The sequence below is a fragment of the Dasypus novemcinctus genome, chromosome 20 (genome assembly GCF_030445035.2).
Source record: "Dasypus novemcinctus isolate mDasNov1 chromosome 20, mDasNov1.1.hap2, whole genome shotgun sequence".
NCBI lineage: Eukaryota > Metazoa > Chordata > Mammalia > Cingulata > Dasypodidae > Dasypus > Dasypus novemcinctus.
In genome coordinates, this window is record NC_080692.1 from 6,115,877 (window position 1) to 6,135,590 (window position 19,714).

Here is a 19,714-nt window from a genome sequence, read left to right on the forward strand (position 1 = left end):
ACTGTCCTTGCGGCTGCAAAGCCTCGCAATTCATCCTTGTGAATGGGCAGGGGGTGCGGGAGACGAGCAGCCGAGGGCGCCGGGCACAGATGTACAGGCTTACAGCCTTTGCCCCCCGCAGAGCCTGGCAGCTCTGGATGCTTTGTGAGCAGGGAGACGGGGTTGGTTATTTCAGGCGTGCGAGGCCAGCCTGGCCGGCTGATGATGCCGCCCCGCGCCGCGGGCCGTGCCAGCCTGCGGGGGCTCTACAGAGCCAACTTTCACATCCCCCCATCTGCCGTGCAGGAGGCAGCCACCGCGGACAGGTGCGGCTTGCGGACAGGTGCGGCTTGCGGACAGGGCCCAGGGGCAGCTGCCTGAAGGGCCCTTGGAAGGACCTGTTTGGCGTAAGCACTACATCGTTAGCATCGATGGGACGGTAGTATCGGTCACTTTGACGTCTGTCAGTGGGTTTTGTCCACCGTAAGCTGAGTCCACAGACCATAGTTGTGCAAAATAAAAGCCAGCGATTCTGCGTGGGGTTTTGTTTTGTTCTGTTTTTTTATTTTCTTCTGTAGTTGTTTAATCATTGGACCAATTCACTGCATAGATTCACCAATCCCATAGTGGATCTATGATAGTTACCAAGACAAAAATGGAATAGTAAACTGGGTTATCTGGCTGTTGGTGTGGGAGGAGTACGGTGAGGAGGGGTGGGGATATACGGGAACCTCTTATATTTTTTAATGTAACATTTTTTTGGTGATGTATATATCTTCAAGAAAATACAATTTATAAAAATGATGGGGTGGGGGTGTGTGGAGTGGGGTATACGGGAACCTCTTATGTTTTTTATGTAACGTTCTTTGTGATCTATTAACTTTAATTTAAAAAGTGTAAAATAAATAATAAATAAAATAACTCATAGGGCAGTGAGATCCCCTTTTACAACTACCCTTCAAATAAATGGCTTTGCTGAGCAGAAAATCGCTGCTAGGAGGAGGACGGAGGAGTTTCCAGAAAAAAAAAGTTTTGCATATTCAATTGCCCGCTACCTTGGGCTGCTGCAGCGTCGTCCTTGATGAGAGACTGGTCGATACGACTTGAGCGGTGGTCCAGGTGCTGCAGAGGACCTGTCTCTGCTTTCCAAACTGTTGACTTGTTCACAGGGCTGCAGAAAAATGCAGTCCTCCTCGGAAGAATGTTCTGCCTCGGTTTCCCCAGGGAAGAGGAATTTAACCAATCCCCATATTCCGAAGACTTCCATTATTTGAGCCCGATTGCCAAAGGTTAAGCCTGCTGGAGGGAACTTTTCATAGACACTGGAGAAGGAGGTGGACATCTGAGATTCAAACAAAGAGAAACTCTAAAGTCTGAGAAGAATACACGCAAATATGCTATTTCAATGTGCAGAGTGAATCCTACTGCTGGTCTACCATCCTGTGCTTTGGGGGTTACTCGTCCTCACCTGTCAGCCCCAGCAGCACGAGATGGTACAAATGCTTTGCAGGTGGACCACCAAGTTTTGACTGAGGTTTCAAGGGCTCGTTGTTGTTTTTTTCCTCTACTGAGATACACACCATCAAATGTCTATGGGTTGGTATTGGGGTCCTGGGCTGCCAGGATTGAGAGTTTGGCTGCCTCCTCCTCAGACCCCATGGCCTCTGGGCTCAGACCCCCGGGACCCATTGCTGCCCCCTTCCTGGCCTTCCCCCTGAATGCAACAAAACCTGTCCTTGGGAGGTGGGCTGTGGATCTACCCCTGCTCTTGGGGTGGGAGTTATGTTCTCCTTTAGCAGAAGATTTGCCCTCATCCCCCCAAGTTCTACAACGAGTGTGCCCCAAAAAGGAAGCACCCTCTGCTTTCATAGTCCCAAGAAAAGCTGTCGTCTAAGAGGACATCAGCATGTCATGTCACATCTTCTTCAAGAAGGAACATACTTTAACCATCTTAGTAGCACCAACACCTATCCCAATACCTGGCCCAAAGTAGTTGCTAAATAAATATATGCTGAAATGATAATTGAAAGATTGAACAAATGAATGTTCAGATTAGATAAAAGCATCACTGAAATTTCTCCCTCATTACCAAAATGTTATAGATATGTATTAATTAGACAAAACAGAATGACTAGAAAACATCTACATAACATCTTCCCACGCCATCCTTTCCCGTGGTTTCATCTGTTGGTAAGCACTGATGCCAGAGAGCCTGCTTTGCAACAACGCATCTTATCAGTTTCCCTGCCGGTGCTTCCTAAAAGCAGTACATTCTCGCCACATCCTCCTCAGTGCCCAGGATCCAGAATACAGACAACTTACACTGCGCAAACGCTGCCCAGGGCCTGGGCCCTGAAGTTTTCCATTTATATTCTGAGGGAAACCGCTCCTTGCTCTGTATTTAAAGCTCAACAAACTGGAAAACCAGTTATTGTGGGGCCTGGAGAATTAGCTGCCTTAAATGATGAGTAGTACCCAAGGAACCGAGGCAGTCTACAGCTGTAAGCAAGACGGTCCCATCCACCTGCCCCATGGGGTCTAAGCCCCCTCTCAGTTACAGGTGGGGTGGGCATCACCATCCCAGAATCCTCAGGACTGGGGAATGCACAATGCACTCTAGAGTAAACTTACTCTTGTTCTACTTAGATGTATTGTTCTAGCAATGGAAAACTTGTATCCTTGATGTAGGGGCAGTGGCCACCAGTGGTTCTGAGGAGAGGGAGAGGGAAAAACAGGTGAAATATGGGGGACATTTTTAGGACTTGGGAACTGTCCTGAATGACGTTGCAATGACAGATACAAGTCATTATATATCTTGTCAGAATTTAACAAAATTGTGCAGGAGAGAGTGTAAACTATAATGGAGACTATACTCCACACTTAGTGGCAATGGTCCAAAATGGGCTCATCAATTGTAGCAAACATACCACACTAATGCAGGATGTTGTTAAGGTGGGAAAGTGTGGGAGGGATAGGGAGTGGGGCAAATGGGAATCCCCTACATTTTTTATATAGCATTTATATACATTTATATAGCATATATAACTGAGTATCTTTTAAAAAAATTTTAATAAAAATATATAAATAATGGAAATAAACTAAATAAATAAATGACAAGTTGTAACTGTTCTCCATCGGCTGGTCTCTCACATAACCAAATAAACTCATGACCTTCCAGATGGGAAAAACATTTTGTCCACATGTAATTCCTGACAGAAGTGGCTAAAGAAAACCGGGTTTTGAAATCCCCGCTGCGAGGGCTGTGAGAGCCAGAAGACACTGCATTCAAGGGCGCTTGCGCCTTCCCACCTCCCCACGTCCCCTCAGCCTCTCCACGTCCCCACATCCCCACGTCCCCTCAGCCTCCCCACGTCCTGCTCTCTCTCTCGTAGGGGCGTAGGGGCGAGGGAGGCGCTGGCTTGCTAGGTGCGTTGAGGGCAGCTCTGCAGCTCCGACATTACGGAAAGACGGTAGCTGCTTCGTGCTGATGTTTTCCTTCTGGTGACTGAGCTTATTTCAGACATGGCAAACGCATGACTGACCAGGAGGCTGAGAACCAGAGTCTCTTCGGGGAGGTGTGTTTTCTGCCCCTTCCCAGCTCCTCATCATCCATCAGCCGCTGCAGGCGCCCCTCCTGGTGCTCTCGTCTGACGAGAGACACCTGCGGGGACCCCGTCCTCCCGCCCCATTAGAGCCCAGAAAGAGAGGAGAAGGCACACCCCGAGCACGTCCACGTACGATTTACGACCGACTGTCGAGCTAAGCCCCTCTGACAGGCTCCAAATCTGCTTTTTAGACACTCAGAGGCCTTTTATCATTTTTTTTTCTTCGTCCTTAACTTTATGGTTGCTTTATTTCAGTGTTACATGCCAAATTAAGTCAATCTGTGTGTCCTTTGGGAAGATGAAAACCTCATGGAAAGACAGTGAATTGGAGAGCTCAGCTGCTCGCACGTGGAGCGCTCTGGCAAGAGGGGCAGGGGGCCGCCTGGAGCGCGGGATCCTCTCCGGCTTCGTTTCCTTCCCAGGTTCATGTGGGCTGCCTTCTTCCGCAGCCTCTGCACTGACCGCTCAGTAGCTAATCACCGCGGCCGGAGCTGACCACACCTCTTTGGAGTTTGCGGGGACGGCGCGGCTTGGAAACGGTGTAGGCTTCGCATGGACACTTGCCACGGCCAGGCCGTTTCGTTCGCGTCGTCACGGCGAGAAGAGACCTCTCGGCTGCACAACCGGGTTTTCTCAGTCTGAAAGCTGGTCCCAAGAAGCAGGCTCTCGTGGGCTGGGAAGAGCCCACTTCGCAGGCGGGGAAGGGGACGTGGCCCGTGCAGGATCTCCTGGAGAGTCTGTAACTGGCAGGAGCCTGAGGAGTTGACACAAGACATTAGCTTTTTCCCTTGATGTTTATCTACTCTCCGGGAGCAGGGGGTGTGGGGGACGGAGAACGGGGGAGAGCGCGCGGGATCTAATAATATTCTGAGGGAAAATTTAGTCCCCCACAGCTTTCGTTTCCTTGTTTTTCGCAAGACTGTGTTCCTTTCTGTGCTGGGGGACAGAGCAAGGCCTGACAGGGCTTTCACAAAGCACCATTGATGGCGCGCCTGTGTGACCTGCCCCAGCTTTGGTCACAGCCAACTTCGGCGGGACCCACTGCCCCCGTCCCACAATACGCTCCAGTGTGCGCAGCCTTTTATGAAAGGTCAGAAATGAGCGAGAAGCGGGCCGGCGTCAGAAGCCCGCGGGCCCATAAATAGCCGAGCCGGGCTGCCCCGTGCTCCCGCTGCCCCGCTCCGCGGTCCCCTCGCTGCCCGCCGCCGGGGCCCCACGTCCCCGCCGCGCCGGGGAGCCGCTGCGCCCAGCCTGGCCCCGCAGCGCCGTCCCCGTAGCTCCGCAGCTCCGCCCGCCGACCCCCGGCCGCCCGGCCCAGCCGCGCCGTCGCCCATGCCCGACTCGGTTTCCAGGGCCCCCGCTGCCCCTCAGTGCCAGCCCTGCCCCATCTGACGGCAACGGCGCCTGCAGCCGAGGGGCGTCCCGCGGGAGCCCCGCCATGACGTTAGCCGCCAAGCTGGAGGACTTCGAGGTGACCCTGGAGCACCTGCTCATGGACGTGTTTGTAAGTAGAGGCTCCCCTCCTGCCACCCCGAGAGTGCCGCCTCTCTGTTTACGGGGCGGGTCCTTCTCAGTGGTTGCCCGATGCCCACGCGGCGTGGATGCTTCTACTCGTATGTCGGGGGGGCTGTGCTCAGCGCCTGATGCCCACACAGCATGGGTACTTCTCCTCGTATGTTGTGGGGGGGCCGTGCTCAGCTCCCGATGCCCACGTGGCGTGGGTACTTCTACTCGTATGCCGTGGGGGGCCATGCTCAGCGCCCGATGCCCACGTGGCGTGGGTACTTCTACTCGTATGCCGTGGGGGGCCATGCTCAGTGCCCGATGCCCACGTGGCATGGGTACTTCTACTCGTATGTCATGGAGGGGCTGTGCTCAGCGCCCGATGCCCACGTGGCGTGGGTACTTCTATTCTTATGCTGTGGTGGCTGTGCTCAGTGCCTGATGCCCACGCGGCATGGGTACTTCTATTTGTATGTCGTGGGGGGCCGTGCTCAGCGCCTGTGTGGGCAGAATGGTCTGTGGGCTAAACCGCCGAGACACAGCTTTTTAAACAAAAAAGCTACAGAAGTCCGAACGAACTGGGTGAAGAAGCAGCAAGCGTCTGCCAGGGAGAGGCTGCCCAGGCGTGCCCGAGAGCCGGTGCGTCCTAAAGGAAGGACGTCCTGCCCAAGCGGGGGCTCGAGGCACCAGTTTTGTTTCGATAGAAAACGCCCAGGGCAGGACCGCAGCCGGGCCGGGCTCCGGCCACCTCCTAAGTGGTGGGGGACCCAGGGCTTCTCCAGGACGGCTGCACGGGTGACGCTGTCGGGGCGGCCGCAGCCACCACACCTGCTGATGGCAGGAAGGCGGGCCTGGCCAGCCCGGCGGGCGCCCTCGGCAGCCCTCCGTGCACGCCACCCCACCCAGCCACCCCACCCAGCCGCGGCAGGGCTGCGCCTGCCCCGGGGTCCTCTGTGGGGGGTTCTGATGGCGGCGTGTCGTTGATCGTGGCTTGGGAAACTGCGGCCCACACAGGTGGCCACGCGTGCACCGTGACCCCTCCCAAGGACAGCACCGGCCCTGCCGGGGAGGGGAACCGTGCCCCCAGGGAGGAGAGCCGGCGTGCCGCTTGGACGGGCAGAGGCTGGCGAGGGGCTCACTCTTCACCCCCTGAATCTCTCGGCACCGTGCGGGGGAACGGGGTGTCTTGGCAGATGCGAGCTTTGGGGCTGTTCCCTGTGTTAATCTGTGATTTGCCTTCAAACCGAGGCCGTGCTGGGCTGGCTGGGTGCCCGGAGGGGCTGGGTGGGGGGACGGGCGGGCGCTGCGCCTCGGGGGCCAGGCTGGGAGGTGTCCTTTCCGACTCCGGGGGCAGAGCTGTCTGGCCGGGCGGTCGGCGTCCCCCGCTGTGAACGGAGGCTCCTGCGCTGCCGCCGCCGGGGAGGCCACCTGGTGCCAGGGGGTGGGTGTGAGTTTGGCCATCTCAGAGGAAAAAGTGCCCACGGAGCGGATTTATTTACATACCCCAGAGCCAGGAATCGCTTCCCCCCTCCTCTGAGCACCCTGCCCCACCCTGTTCTCCCACTACTTGGACCACCATGATCGTGCCTGGAAGCCCCCAAACGACGCCGGGAGGAGACGCAGGGGCAGGCTCGGCCCTTCGCTGCAATACGCTCCGCCGTTCCGGGGCCCCACTTTGGGTCCTTACTGCCTCCCACGTGGACGAACCAGCTCCTTCGTCTCCGGCAGCCAGAAAGTCTCCTCTAACCCGTCCTACCCGCGATCGTCTCCAGATAAACACCCCCGGACTTGGTGTTTTAATCCGTATATGCATGTCACTGACCTGCCCTCTGTAGGGGTATTTGGGGCTCACTCTTCCTCTTTGACAAACATCTTAACTCTTCTTTAGCATTAGTTGATATTTAAATTAAGTACAACCCCAGCCAACCCAAGTAACTAGGCTATGGTTTGGGCTTTGAAGGTCAGTTCTCTTCTGAGCCTTGTCTTCCACGCTGAGTTTCCCACACCGGACAGACTGGTCAGCGCCGTCTCTCGGGCCAGCGTGTCTGCCAGGACTGCGTCCTGGGGCCCGGGATTCCACGTCCTCTTGCCCTGTCTGAAGTGTGCACATCACTCAAGTCTCGGAGCAGTTTCCCCTTCCTCTGTGAAGCGCCTGCTGACCCCTCGCAGCAATTTGCTCGGCCCACAGATTCCTGGGGTACTTTCGATTAGTACCACTCATTTAGCAATGAATTCGTTGACCTCACTTTGTCCATTAACTCTGTCTCTGTCCTGCCTCCTCAACCAGATCCTAAGTCACAGAGGCAAGAACCCCTGGGTTTCTTTGTAGGCTCCACAGCACTTAGAAGGATACTGCATAAATAGACCCCAATAGATATAGATCAACTGTTTACTTTTTTTTCATAGACTATTTTTAACAGATTTAGGTTAATGAGAAATCGCACACAAAGTACAGGGTCCCCATATACTCCACCTACACACACCAAGTTTACTCTATTATTAACTTCTTGCATTAGTGTAGTACATTTATTGCAATTGATGGACCAATCTTGATACATTAGTATTAACTAATGTCCACAGTTTACATTAGAGTTCATCTTTGTGTTGTAGAGCTCTATGAGTTTTGACAAAAGCAAAATAGCATGTGTCTACCATTACAGTATCATGCAGAATAGTTTCACTGCCCTAAAAATTCACCAGGACCCCACCATTCACCCTTCCCCCATCCTCCTCAACTCCTAATCTTTTCACTGTCTCTATAATTTTGCCTTTTTCAGAAGGCCGTGTAGTTGGAATCACTCCATATGCAATCTTTTCAAACTAGTTTCTTTCTTCCCATCTTTTCCTGGCTCATCTCCTCTTATGCCTGAATAATATTCCATTCTATGGAAGTACCCCGGTTTGTTTATCCATTCACTTATTGAAGGACACTTTGGTGGCTTCTAAGTTTTGGCAATTATGAATAAAATTGCTATAAACATTCATGTATAGGTTTTTGAGTAGACTGTATGGTAAGACTGTGTTCAATTTTGTAAGAAACTGCCAAACTGTCCTCCCAAGCGGCTGCAGCGTTTCGCTTTCCCTCCAGCGGGAAGTGAGAGTTCCTGTAGCTCCACATCCTCTCCAGCATTTGTGTTGCCAGCGTTCTCGGTTTTGGCCATTCTAATAGGTATGCTTTGCAAATATCTTCTCCCAGTCCATGGCTTATCTTTTCATTCCCTTAACGGTGTTTTGCAGAGTTCGTATTTTTTACGAAATTCAACTAATCACTTTTACTTTCATGGATTGTGCTTCGTGTTATATTTAAAAATCATGCCCTTACAGAAGGCCACATAGATTTTCTCCTATCTTGTCTTCTTTTGCATTTTACATTTAGCTCCATGATTCACTCTGAGTTCAATCTTAGGAGAGGTCTAAGGTCTGTGTCTAGATCCCTTTTTACTTCCTAGAGCTCTCCAGCTTTTCCACATTTGTTGGACAGTCTGTCTTCCCTCCAATGAACTGCCTTTGCTCAAAGACCAGTGGATCTATTTCTGGGCTGCCTCGTTTGTTCCATCCATCTTTGTGTCAATTCTTTCACCAATACCTCACTGTCTTGATCACTGCAGCTTTATGGTAAGTCAAAGTCGGGTAGTGTCACTCTTCCTGCTTTGTTGGCACTTCTGGGTCTTTGGCCTTTCCATGGAAACTTTAAGAGTCTGTTGTTATCCACAAAATAATTGCTCAAAATAATTGCTGGGAATTTGCTTACCTTTTAATAATTTCTTATTTTAATTGAAAAAAACCATGTTTGGTGGGGGCCACCCAGGAAAAAAATAAGATGCAAAAGAAAGCCTTCTCTGGGGTGCGTGTGTCTCACCAGCTCCGTGATCTGGGCTCTGACACAATCGCCAGGGACCACCACTGGTACCAAATGCTGCCGAGATCATTGGCTGTGATACAAACGGTAGGAGCTCTTTGTTTTGGATTTTTTATTGTAAGATAAATGTGAGATGCAGAGATCAGACAACATGTATGTGCAGGCTACAGAAGTGGTTATAAAACAGACACCCTCTATAATCACCACCCAGATTGATTGGAATATTGGGGCCCTCTTTCCAGAGGGAACTCCTCCTGTCACTGTGAAAGCATTTCCTTGATTTCTGTAGCATTCCCACCTAGGTACACATCCCTAGGCACATTGAGAATGAGCTGTGACATCCTGGAATTGGATCTGAACCCCGGTTCTGGGCCTGCAGCTGGCAGGGACAGGCCCATGCTCCTCTTCTGCTCTGTAGCAGCTTCTTTGCTGGGGCTCTGGCAAGGGGTCTTTGGGATGCCTTCCCAGAGCCCCTCCTGGGAAAGAGCCAAGGGGACACCCCCCTGGGGTTGGGATAAAAACCCCAATAAGAACAAAAGGGATCCTGACCCTGTAGCCACAGGCTTGTAGGAACTATGTACTTTTCAAGTGAGTCTCACTGTCTGGAAAGAAAATTTGATCAGAGCCCATCAGCCTTGGGTCTCCTCTGTGGCTCACAGCACGCTCATTAGGATGTCATCCACTAGCTCACAAACAGCTGTTTCCATATTGACACTTCCTTTCCACGATTACAAAAGACGGCTGGGGGCTTCACGGAAATGCAAGACTTCTGCAAGATGAGACAAAAGGGACACCTCAGACCTGGTGTTTCATAATTAGTTGTCACCACTCCAGGATCCTGGTTGTGGCTGTGCTGCTGGATTCAGGAGAGTAATAGCACACCTGTGTGTATGTACATGCATGTCAATGCATGCTCCAATAAAACACATGCATGCCAACACACACACCAATGCATGCACATGCCAGCACACACCAATGCAAAAACCAATACACATGCACGTTAACACAAATGTCAACATGCATGCACATACATGCCAATGCACACACATGCCATCATGCATACACACCATTGCACAGACCAATGCGCATGCATAATACTGTTCTCAAGTAAAGAGCCCAAATGGGGAGATTGTCAAATGCATGAATGACTCTACAGGACTAGCTGCAGAGTTGTTGGGAAGTAACCAGCAGTTACTGGTTGTTGGAGGATAACCTAGGGCTGTTGCGTAATAGCTGATAATTAAAAAGTTTTAAGATGCTTCTTTCCAGCATATCGCTTGGAGGTGAAAGCCACCATTCCAGTGGCAGCTCCACAGACTAAGGGCCCTGCCACAATTTGAAGGAAAAGAAAATTGAAGCATCATGTAGGTGTCCTGAAACCTCCCTTGTTGGATGAAATAACTTAATATCTAGCTGCAAGTCTGTCCATGCAAAAAGAGGCAAGCCACTCCAGCTCTCTTTCCAGCCCCACTCCCACTGGAGCACCACACAAACATGCATTCCAAGGCCCCAGGGACCTCCGTTCTCTGTCCTTGTCTGGTTCAAACGCTCTGTTGCGTTGTTCCTTCTCTTTCCAATTCAATTTTAATTTTATTAAAATACTACATATGCATGGCAATGTTCATAACATCTAAACATTGAAGAGTCCTACAATGCTTAGAAAGAAAACCTCCAGCTCCGCATCCCCCCTTCCAACCTCTAAGTCCTGCTCCCCAGAGAGAGACAACCATGTATACCTCTTTCAGCAGTTTCTGGGGGTAGTTAATTCTAGGTTTCTCAATAATATGTCATGCTGCTATTTCTTAAATTATTCAGTGTTTGACATTTTGTGTTGACATCTTGAAAGATGAGGCTTAAGCTCTCTCATGCCACGTCCCTACACACACATCCATCTCTTACTCTTCTATCTTCTCAATCTATTTATGTCACAGTGTAATAAAAATTCAGGGCTTAACATGATGACAACTACCAAAATACTATTCACAGCTGAGAAATACTTTATATTATGATTATGTATCTTTCCTGGCCTTTACAACTTTATGTTTTTCCTAGAGTTAACAGTGGCCTTGTTTTATTGTTTGCCAGTGATGCTATGTACCAATCAATCATTTTCTCCAAGCTCTCCAGTAGAGCTGTGCAAGTCCTGTCACTGTGCTTGAACTTACCAGGTACTCAACCAGTCCCTTTTTATTGATTTGTTTATTTTTGAGACACCATTCCTGGAGGCCTCCTCCATCTGCACCACCAGACCAGCTCCTCTCTAGGTCTCTCGCATGACTGGCTTCTTGGAACTCCTCTTTTCCACACTCCCTTTGCCCCTCCCATGATTGGTGCTCCATTTCTCAGAACCCACGTTCCCCTCTTTCTAGGTTTAATCTTTCTTTTTTGGGCAAACATCTTCCAGTAAATTCTTGAGCAGAGATGAGTAGGAAGCAATGTTTGTGTTATTTCATACCTGCCACACACTTGAATGGTGATTTGTCTTGCAGTTATTTGTCTGCTCTTGACATCCAGAGCTATGCTTCCAGGCTTGACTCCCCTCTTTAGTTCCAGGTCAAAACGTTCTGTATGTCTACTCATTATCACCCTCCAAAACCTTCCCCGCTCCCTGTGCACTTATCTTGGCCAGTGGGACTATCTTTCTAGTCTCTCAGAATTGACATTATAGAGGAATGCTATATACATGCCTCCAACCATTTATACTTCCCTGAGATCTTGTATTCACCATGTCACCACTGGCCTGTTTCTAACTCTAATCATCTTTCATTTGGACGATTGCAATAACCTTGTAACTGCTCTCCTTGCCTGCCCTATGCTTTGCCTCTCCATTATACCATTCATCCTGTTATCACTCAAGTTCCCAAAATTCAGGTGAGCTGGTATCATTTCCCTCCCAAAAATACCTTCTAAGGGCTCCTTGTTGCCCACAAGTTAAAAAGTCTAAAATATATATTTTTATGATGTTTAAGTCGAATCTGGTCTCAACGCCAGTCCTTACCACCCTCCTTCTCGTGCATGATTCCGTGCTCTCATCCCATGTTCTTGAGTCTTTTAACTGCATCCATTCTGTATATTTTAATTCAAGTAGAAAGAGGCAACCCAAGTAAGCAAAAACAGTTAGAATCCCCCTCCCATCTTCATTTCCCTCTAAGGATTTGTCCAATGAAATCATTTTGCCCATTCTAGCCATTATCTTGTGCTGGGAATTAAGCTTAGTAAAAATCAAAAGTCAACATCCATTGACTCTATTTGGAGGTGAACTATACATTCCGCTAATCCTTGGTAGTCAATACTATAGATAAGGACATTATTTATTTTGCCATTCTAGGTGCAATTACACAGTTTACCCTGTTCAAACGGCACTTCATAAACACAGCAAATCAATGCTGGTTATCATCATCCATCCACAACTGATAGCACATGAGAAAGGGCTTTGCAAAGCAGGTGCGAAAGCTGACCCACACGGCCAGCCCTGAGCAGGGCAGCCTATTACCTGCTAATCACACGTGCGTCTGGGCTCTAGTACTGATTCCTCAGGCCCTGGACATGACATCAGTCCTAAGAGCACGTGCAGGGAGCCGTTCCCTCCACGCGGAGCAGGCAAGAGCCCTGGCTGCGGCCATCAGTTGCCTGCGTTCACTCCGTGCTGGAGAGGGCAAGTGGAATGCCGACTGGGGCAAACGAGACCGAGGCCAGATGCGAAGGACCTCTGCGTGGAGGCACAAAGGCTGTCGGCTGTTGGCGAGCGGGGTCTCTGCCCGCTTCCTCTTTCCACGGCAGAGAGTCGAACACTCTTCCCCAACATGCTAATGAGACTTGTATGTGTGTAGTCTCTCCATGAAGCCAGAGACTTTAAGCAGTAGAAAGACCTCCCACACGCAGGTCATCAATAGCTTCCATCCAACTTTCCCGACAGCTTGATCATTTGCCGTAAAGATCGAATGAGATTCTGAGATGCCAGATATGTGCCGTCTCCATCCGGCTGATGTGTGCTTGCGTCCCTCTCCTGGAACAGTGTGCAGTCCGCTTTGCCCTGGGATGCGTGTGTGTTTTTGAGTTGGTGGAGATGACCCTCTTATTCTGGTTAATTCTCCATAGCAGGTCACTCAAATGAAACATACTAGGCAGGGAGTTCTCAGAGGTCCAGGAAGAAGCCTCTTGACCACCCAAAACGTGTGGCTAAGGCAAGGAATTCCAGCAGGTGAAACAGGGGCCTTCCAGCAGAACACGCGTGGAGACAAAGAGCTGGAGGGTGAAGTCCAGGAAGGCTGGTGATGGAGGGATCAGGGAAACAGTGTGCAGAGCTGAGAGCAGAAGCAAGTGTGTGGTGTGTGTGTGTGCCTGTGTGTGCATGTGTGTGCATGCATGTCCACGTGTGTGTACCTTTGTGGAGTGTGGTTGTATGAGTGTGCATGTGCATGCATCTGTGTGTGGCAGTGTGTTTGTGTGTGCAAGCATATGCACACAGGTAAACATGTGAAAGCACACTTTTGTGTATGCCTGTGTATGCATGTGTTTATTTTGTATATGTGTACATGCACATGTTTAAATGTGACTGTGTGTATGTTTGCACATGTGTGTGCATGTGTGTTTGTGTGTGCATGTGTGTGTTTTGTGCATTGTGTGTGGCTGTGTGCTTGCATTTATGCATGCATGTGCATCTTGCGTGTGTGGGCATGTATGCGTGCAAGTATGGTTACCATTCACCAAGAACTTTCCCAGCTTACGTCATCCTGTCCTGGTGGGTAGGTGTTCAGTCCATTTCCAGGTGTGCATGCACATCTCAGGTGTCTGCTTTCACGTCACCATGGACCCGTCTTCACAGAGAGGAGCTGAGTTTGAAGATAAAAGAAAACTTTTCAAAAGGCAAAAGCTCCCCTGGGCCGCCTGCCCCCGTTCTTGGCACAGCGCCTGAGACGTAGTGCAGACACAGGAGTGAGCAGGGTTAGGCACGGGCTCAGAGCCACTTACCGCTCGGTCCTCGGCAGGCTACTGCCCTTCTCTGTGTTTCGGCTGCTTCAGCTCTAAAATAGAGCACGTATTTCATAAGGGGCTGTGAGAATTCAATGAATTAACGTATATAAAATTCTATCCATGATGCTGAATGCGGGGCTGCTATTATTTTAGTAGACACTCAATAAAATAATTACTGAATGAATAATGTGACATAAGCAATACAAAGAAATAAGAAAGCTGGTTTAGACCAGGGCAAGGCCAATAGCATAAGGCTTGGAGTAGAACACAAGAGGAGCCCAGGCAATGGGACCTCAGGAGTGAAATCAGACGCACGCCTCCTGCACCTTTTCCAGCAACAATAACCAGAAGTCAAGTTGCTTAACCTTCTTGTACTTTCTCTGCCTGCTGCAAACAGAGGACAACTATTAAGTACAACTTAGAATGCAGCGAAGTAGAGACGGGAAAGGGGGCAGGGGAAGAGAGAGAGAAAAGGAGTAAAGGAAGGAGCGAAGGAGAGCGAGGAAGGGAGGGGAGTGTATCTGCCCATCCGAGCGAGCTACAATTCTGCCTCCACCTTCTTCCAAATGCGGCAGGAGAAGGAGGAAATGTCCTGCCCAGAGACGGATGATGCAAACTCGTTTCATGTCTCAGTGAAAAGTGGAAACCAGAGAACCTAAGCCCCCGAGGGTGAGCCAGAGACGGTCCCGCGGGCTCCGTGGGGGCTGCTGCTTGATGATGGGCGCTGCTCTCAGGGATCCTGGGTTTCAGGTTTGGCCTAAATTCCAGCCACTTTTCAGACAGACTCTCCTGGAGGTGGCAGCCTTCCTGTTTGCGTAGCCTCCGCCGCCACTTGCGCTGGGAAGACGGGAACGTGCACAACCCAGGCGAGCTGCATTAGGAGGTCGTGGAAGTGGGGGGGGGGAGCTGCAGGAAGACAGGGCTCCCCTCCACACATGCCGCCTCCCGCTCCAGGAGTTTCCACACTTCTTAGGAATCCGTTCTCTTCCGGGGGGGGGGGGGGATTGGTTCCCTCTCATCCCGCTCGTCCTCTTACCCATTTCAGGAAGTTAAAAGGCCAAGCGTCCTTCCAGGCCTGCCCCCGCCCCCGCGGGTTGAGCTGCCTCCTGCACCCCCCAAAGCTGGAGAGGGCAGGGGCGCACCTCACCTGCCGTGGGCGGTCCTGGGCTGGGGGGCGCTCTCCTGCCTTCGCACCTGACCCTCGCCCGGTGCTGCGCGGGTCTGGAAGGCGCCCCGCCACTGCAGCCTGGCGCGGATGGTGCGCTCCTCCCACCTCCTCATCGAGGAACCCCTGTGGGGCCCGCCTCTCGCCTTCAGCCTCCTTCACCTGGGGAATGCCCTCCACCCGGACGCCCCCTCCAGGACGCCCACATCTGACCCGGGAAACGGGTCCCTCTCGCGCCCCCCGCGCCACTCCTTCCTTCCCTTTGCAGCCTCCAGCTGCTTCCCCCACCCACTAAGCAGCTCACCCAGGCCCCCCCCCCCACTTCCCTGTGGCTCCCGCAGCCCCTCTCCCACAGCTCCTTCCAGGTGCAGGGGTGCCATCCCGCACTTCCTCTCTCTTCCTGTTCCCACACCTGGAGAGTGGGTCAGCCTGGGTTCCCCCGCCGTGCTCAGACACCTCCTTGCAAGCCCAGGGGCGGGTGAGTCGGTCTCGCCCCTTGACTAGGATGGGCAGAAGGTCTAGAGTCAAAACCCTGAGACCCAGGGCCCTTGGCACACCCCACTAACTTACAAGAAATACGGCCCGACATGGAAGTCAGAGAAGCCATCCACACCGTGGGCCTTCCCCAGCATAAGCAATATTTCACCTTCTCCAGGGAGAGAATGAAGATGAACAAAAAGACAAGGCACAGCAGTTTTCTGGTGGGCTGCGCCTTCTTCTCCAGGGGGCACTTTCGGGTGCACCCAGCACCGTCGCAGCTCCCCGCCCTTCCCTGGAGGTGGCTGGGGAGCTCGGCGATGGCTCCCACATATGGTGCTCAGTGGGCTCCCCCAGCCAAGCCTGTCTGTTCTTCCAGCATTCTCTGGGTGAACAAAACTAATCCAAGCTGATACGTTACAATTCAGGGGCGGCAATTGCGTAGTGATGGACTTCAGGGGACAAAGCGCCACGGGTCACCTCCCGTGTGCTGGGCAAACAGTGGAGAGAGCATTTGAGGTCCGAGCATCGAGACGTCAAGCAGTGAGTCCTGGGTCCAGGGCCAAACCAGCACGCCATCAGGAGGCCACCCACCTCCCCCACGTGGCGCTTAGACGCACCAGCACGGCACCCACTGACACCAGGGCTGTGACAGGCCGTTATCCCTGACCCTCTCCAGAATCCTGCTCTTCGGGGCCAAGGATGCTGCTCTAGTTCCCCAGCTGCTGAAATGAACCACCCACCGGGTCAGCGTTCAACAGATTCTACTGGCTCACAGTCTGAGAGGCTAGATGGCCTGCATCTTCCCAGGGTCCGTATCTTCTGGCCGGCAGTCTTCGGGGTTCCATGGCTTTTCCAGCACGTGGCGATGCACGTGGCAGTGTCTTCTCCTTGCGCCTCTGGGTCCCATTGCCTTCCAGTGTCTGGCTGCGTCCGTGTCGAGTGTCCTCTGCTCACCGGGACGTCAGCCCTACTGGAGGAAGGCCACCTGCTCTCAGTGTGGGCACACCTTTACTGGGGGCATCTTCAAATGTCCCGCTCACTGGTGGGTTCACACCCACAGGATGATTCAGTGGATTGGACACATCCACTGAATGTCCTGAAATAGGGCTCCCTTGATCCCTATGCGTCTTCATGGCAGATTTCAATGAGCACATTTTCATGGAGATGGAAAGAAAAAGTAAAACCAACCAAGCAACCCCCTTCCCACCCCAGCCTCAAGGCCCTCTCGGGTCCCAGAGGCAGGGAAAGTGGCCGCTCCAAGCCTCGGGCACCGGAGCATCCCCGCCGGCCTGCCCGCCTCTGTCCCCCAGACCGGGGCGCCTTCCCCTTCTGTCCAGGGAGCCCCGTCGCCCACAAAGGCACGCGCTCTCCACGTCCTCCTCTCCATCCCGGGAGCTCCTCTTGCCCTTCCTCCAGCCCCGTGGTGCCACCCTGGCCCCTGGCCCTGCCCAGCCTGGGTGGTGGCTGTCCCCTGGGCTCCGTGCCAACTGGCCGCCTTCAGCCATGGAAACCCCGGTGGCGGCTGGAGGGCAGGGGGAGGGAGAGCTCAAGCCTCCCCAGCCACCCCCCACCCCGCCTGGCGGGCTGTCCTCAGGGGGCCCAGCGCCACCCAGCTCTGGTAGTGCCCCTTCTCCCAGCCTTCAGGATCTGGACTCCCCCTTCTCCCCCAGCCCGCAGCCCGCAGCCCCCGGCCCCCGGCAGGCTCCCTCTGCCCGGGTCCCCCCACCCTCGCCCCCGGGCTCGCGGCTCTGATGGCCCCCACCTCCCCCGGCCCCCAGGCCCGCACGCCCTCGGCTTCCTGGCCTGCCGCCCTCAGCGCCCCCGTCTGCCCCTGCGCTTCTGGGCTGGCCCATCGTGGCCCGTGCTGGGCCCCAGGAGGCTCCAGAGGGGCAGCTCCGGACAGGAGAAGGCTCAGTCTAATCCGCTTTTCCTGGCTTTTCCCTGTCTCGGAGATTCTCATTTCCCTGCCAGACCCAATTGAAACCTTTCCTTTCTGGATTCCCAAATGATCGTCATTTGCTGAAGTCAACTGGGAAGGTGAGTGAGGAATGGACAATGTCGAGCCCCCGAAATACAAGCTCCTCTCCTGAGTCTTAATCCTCGCCCTGTCAGCTCTAGCTGTGTGGCCCTGGGCAAATCGTGCCCCTCGCTGAGTCCAGGTGTAGTCCCCGTAAAATATGGACAATGCCACGCGCTCCCCCGGGGACGGCCTCTTGGCTCCCCCCTGCCCCTGACGTCCGCCTCCGGGGTCACACCTGCTGAGCCACGAGAGGGGGGCTCCTCCTGGGAAACACACGGGCATGATAACAAAGCCCGCCCAGAAAGAAACACTTTAAACCAACCGAATTTAGGTGCCAACGGTTCAAGCACCCCCAGCAAGATGATTTTGGGGACAGCTGAGCTCTGAGAGCCTCCCTTCACCCTGAGAAGGCGCAGCCACCCACTCCAGCTGCTCTCAGGCAAGGGTTGGGGGATCTGAAACCGCGTCCTTCTGCCCTTAGCTGGGAGGGGGCTTTAGGTGACTTGAGCGTGGCCCTGCCCCCGCGCCAGGGGGTGGAAGCTGGGGCTGCGCCGCTGGGAGCCGGGCCCCGAGCTCCTTCGGTGCTTGAACGTCCTCTTTGCTCCGTCTTTTGGCCATAATCAAATGCACATGTTTTCGCTTCCTGTGCGCTCAGTCCATCAAAGGGTCCCTCCGGCCTGAGCCCTGCCGGAAAGCCTGCAGCCCTGCACAGTCCCTGGCGAATGCCCCTGGGAAGCAGGAAGTCGCAGTTAGGGGCGTATAAATAAAGTGGCCTCCGGGGTCTCGGCCCTGGCCCCGCAGAGAAGAGACGTGGCTCCTCGGCTGGTCCCCCCAACACGGGCCGGAGGGGAGGCACCCGGGCTCACGCCCCAGCAGGGTTTGAAATCGTGCCCGACGCCCCGCGGTCAAGTGGGATGCCACGGAGAGGGAAGTTCTAGGGACAGGCCGCACCACCGGGCATCCCCCCAGCTTGATGGCTGTCCCCTCCCCGCACCGACCGTGGAGAGGGGCGGTGAGGGAGGAGAGCGGAAAGATGGGCGGGCGCCTCGTGCTGCGGGGCCCTCTGAGCCCCCGCCCCTCTCGGCCACTTACTCTCCAGCCGCACATATGGAACCAATTACGAACAAAGCCCGATTGTAGTCTATTTGGAATTTCCCACATCAAGTCGATGCTTTCTTTAGCCGCCTCTTAATGTGCGCCTTGCCTTGGCCGGCTGCGCCCCCAGTTCCTGCCTTCCCCGCCCCCACCAGCACCCCCCCTTCCGTGGGCCTTTTCCTGGCTGGTAGCATACAGCTCCACTTTGCCCCCTGCCCCCATTTCCTATTCTGTTCCATCGCTTTCAGTAGACTGAGCAGTGGTTCGTGGGGAGTAAAGCAAAGCTGGTTCCCAAAGCCCCTGTGTGACATCAGGCTGACACCAAAGAACACGGCATTCCCACAGAGGAAGTGCCCGTCCCTTTTCTAAAACCCAAACCCGGAGGGCTGCGCAAGCAGAAAAACTCTAACTAGGAAAGAAAAGTCCTACACGCCTCTTGCTTGTTTTCCTTGATACTAATTGGATCTGGAACAGAAATGAGCAGATGCAGGGAGGACTGGAGATGGGAGAGGAAGTGGATACAGAAAAACTGCAGGCAGATTAATAGTTTATGCCATTTGTACCATCCATCTGAGGAGGTGGTCTGGAATTCTAGCAAAAAACTATAATAGGGAAAAATGGGCAAATGCCATGGAGGAAGCTGAACTGAAAGTCCTTTTCAGGGCCTTGTAAAGTAAACATCGCTTCTTTTTGTTTACTGGCAGGCGTAAAAATAAATATTCTACGAAACAAACATTGAAGTGAGGAATGCTGATGGCCAGGCCGCCCGTTATGTTTGATCTGATGCCTGGGAACCAGGGGACGCGGGCGCCCGCCTTCTGCCTTCTTTCTCCCCCACTTTCTCTCTCCAGCCTGCCCTGACATAGATAATTAAGTGTGTGCCTACACTGCTTGCCCCTGCCAGAAGGCAGGAGGGAGGAAAAGGTATGCGTGTCTGGCACTCCGCTTCCAGCGCGTAATTTATGAGTGGAAAGAGGGTCCCCCTGAGCCCGCCTGGCTGCTGCCTCCCTGGCCGGCACATGTTTTTCCCGTTT

The 19,714-nt window shown here is 53.1% G+C and overlaps 1 protein-coding gene across 1 annotated transcript in view; it reads left to right on the forward strand.

The window, feature by feature from the left end:
- Positions 1–4,760: 4,760 nt before the first annotated feature.
- The window catches only part of FRMD4A (FERM domain containing 4A), a 327,549-nt gene continuing 312,595 nt past the window's right edge, over positions 4,761–19,714 (forward strand). Inside the window, exon 1 of the mRNA XM_058282382.2 lies at positions 4,761–5,088. Coding sequence (XP_058138365.1) covers positions 5,023–5,088 — 66 coding nt within the window. The 5' untranslated portion in view covers positions 4,761–5,022. The remainder of the gene's footprint in view (positions 5,089–19,714) is intronic.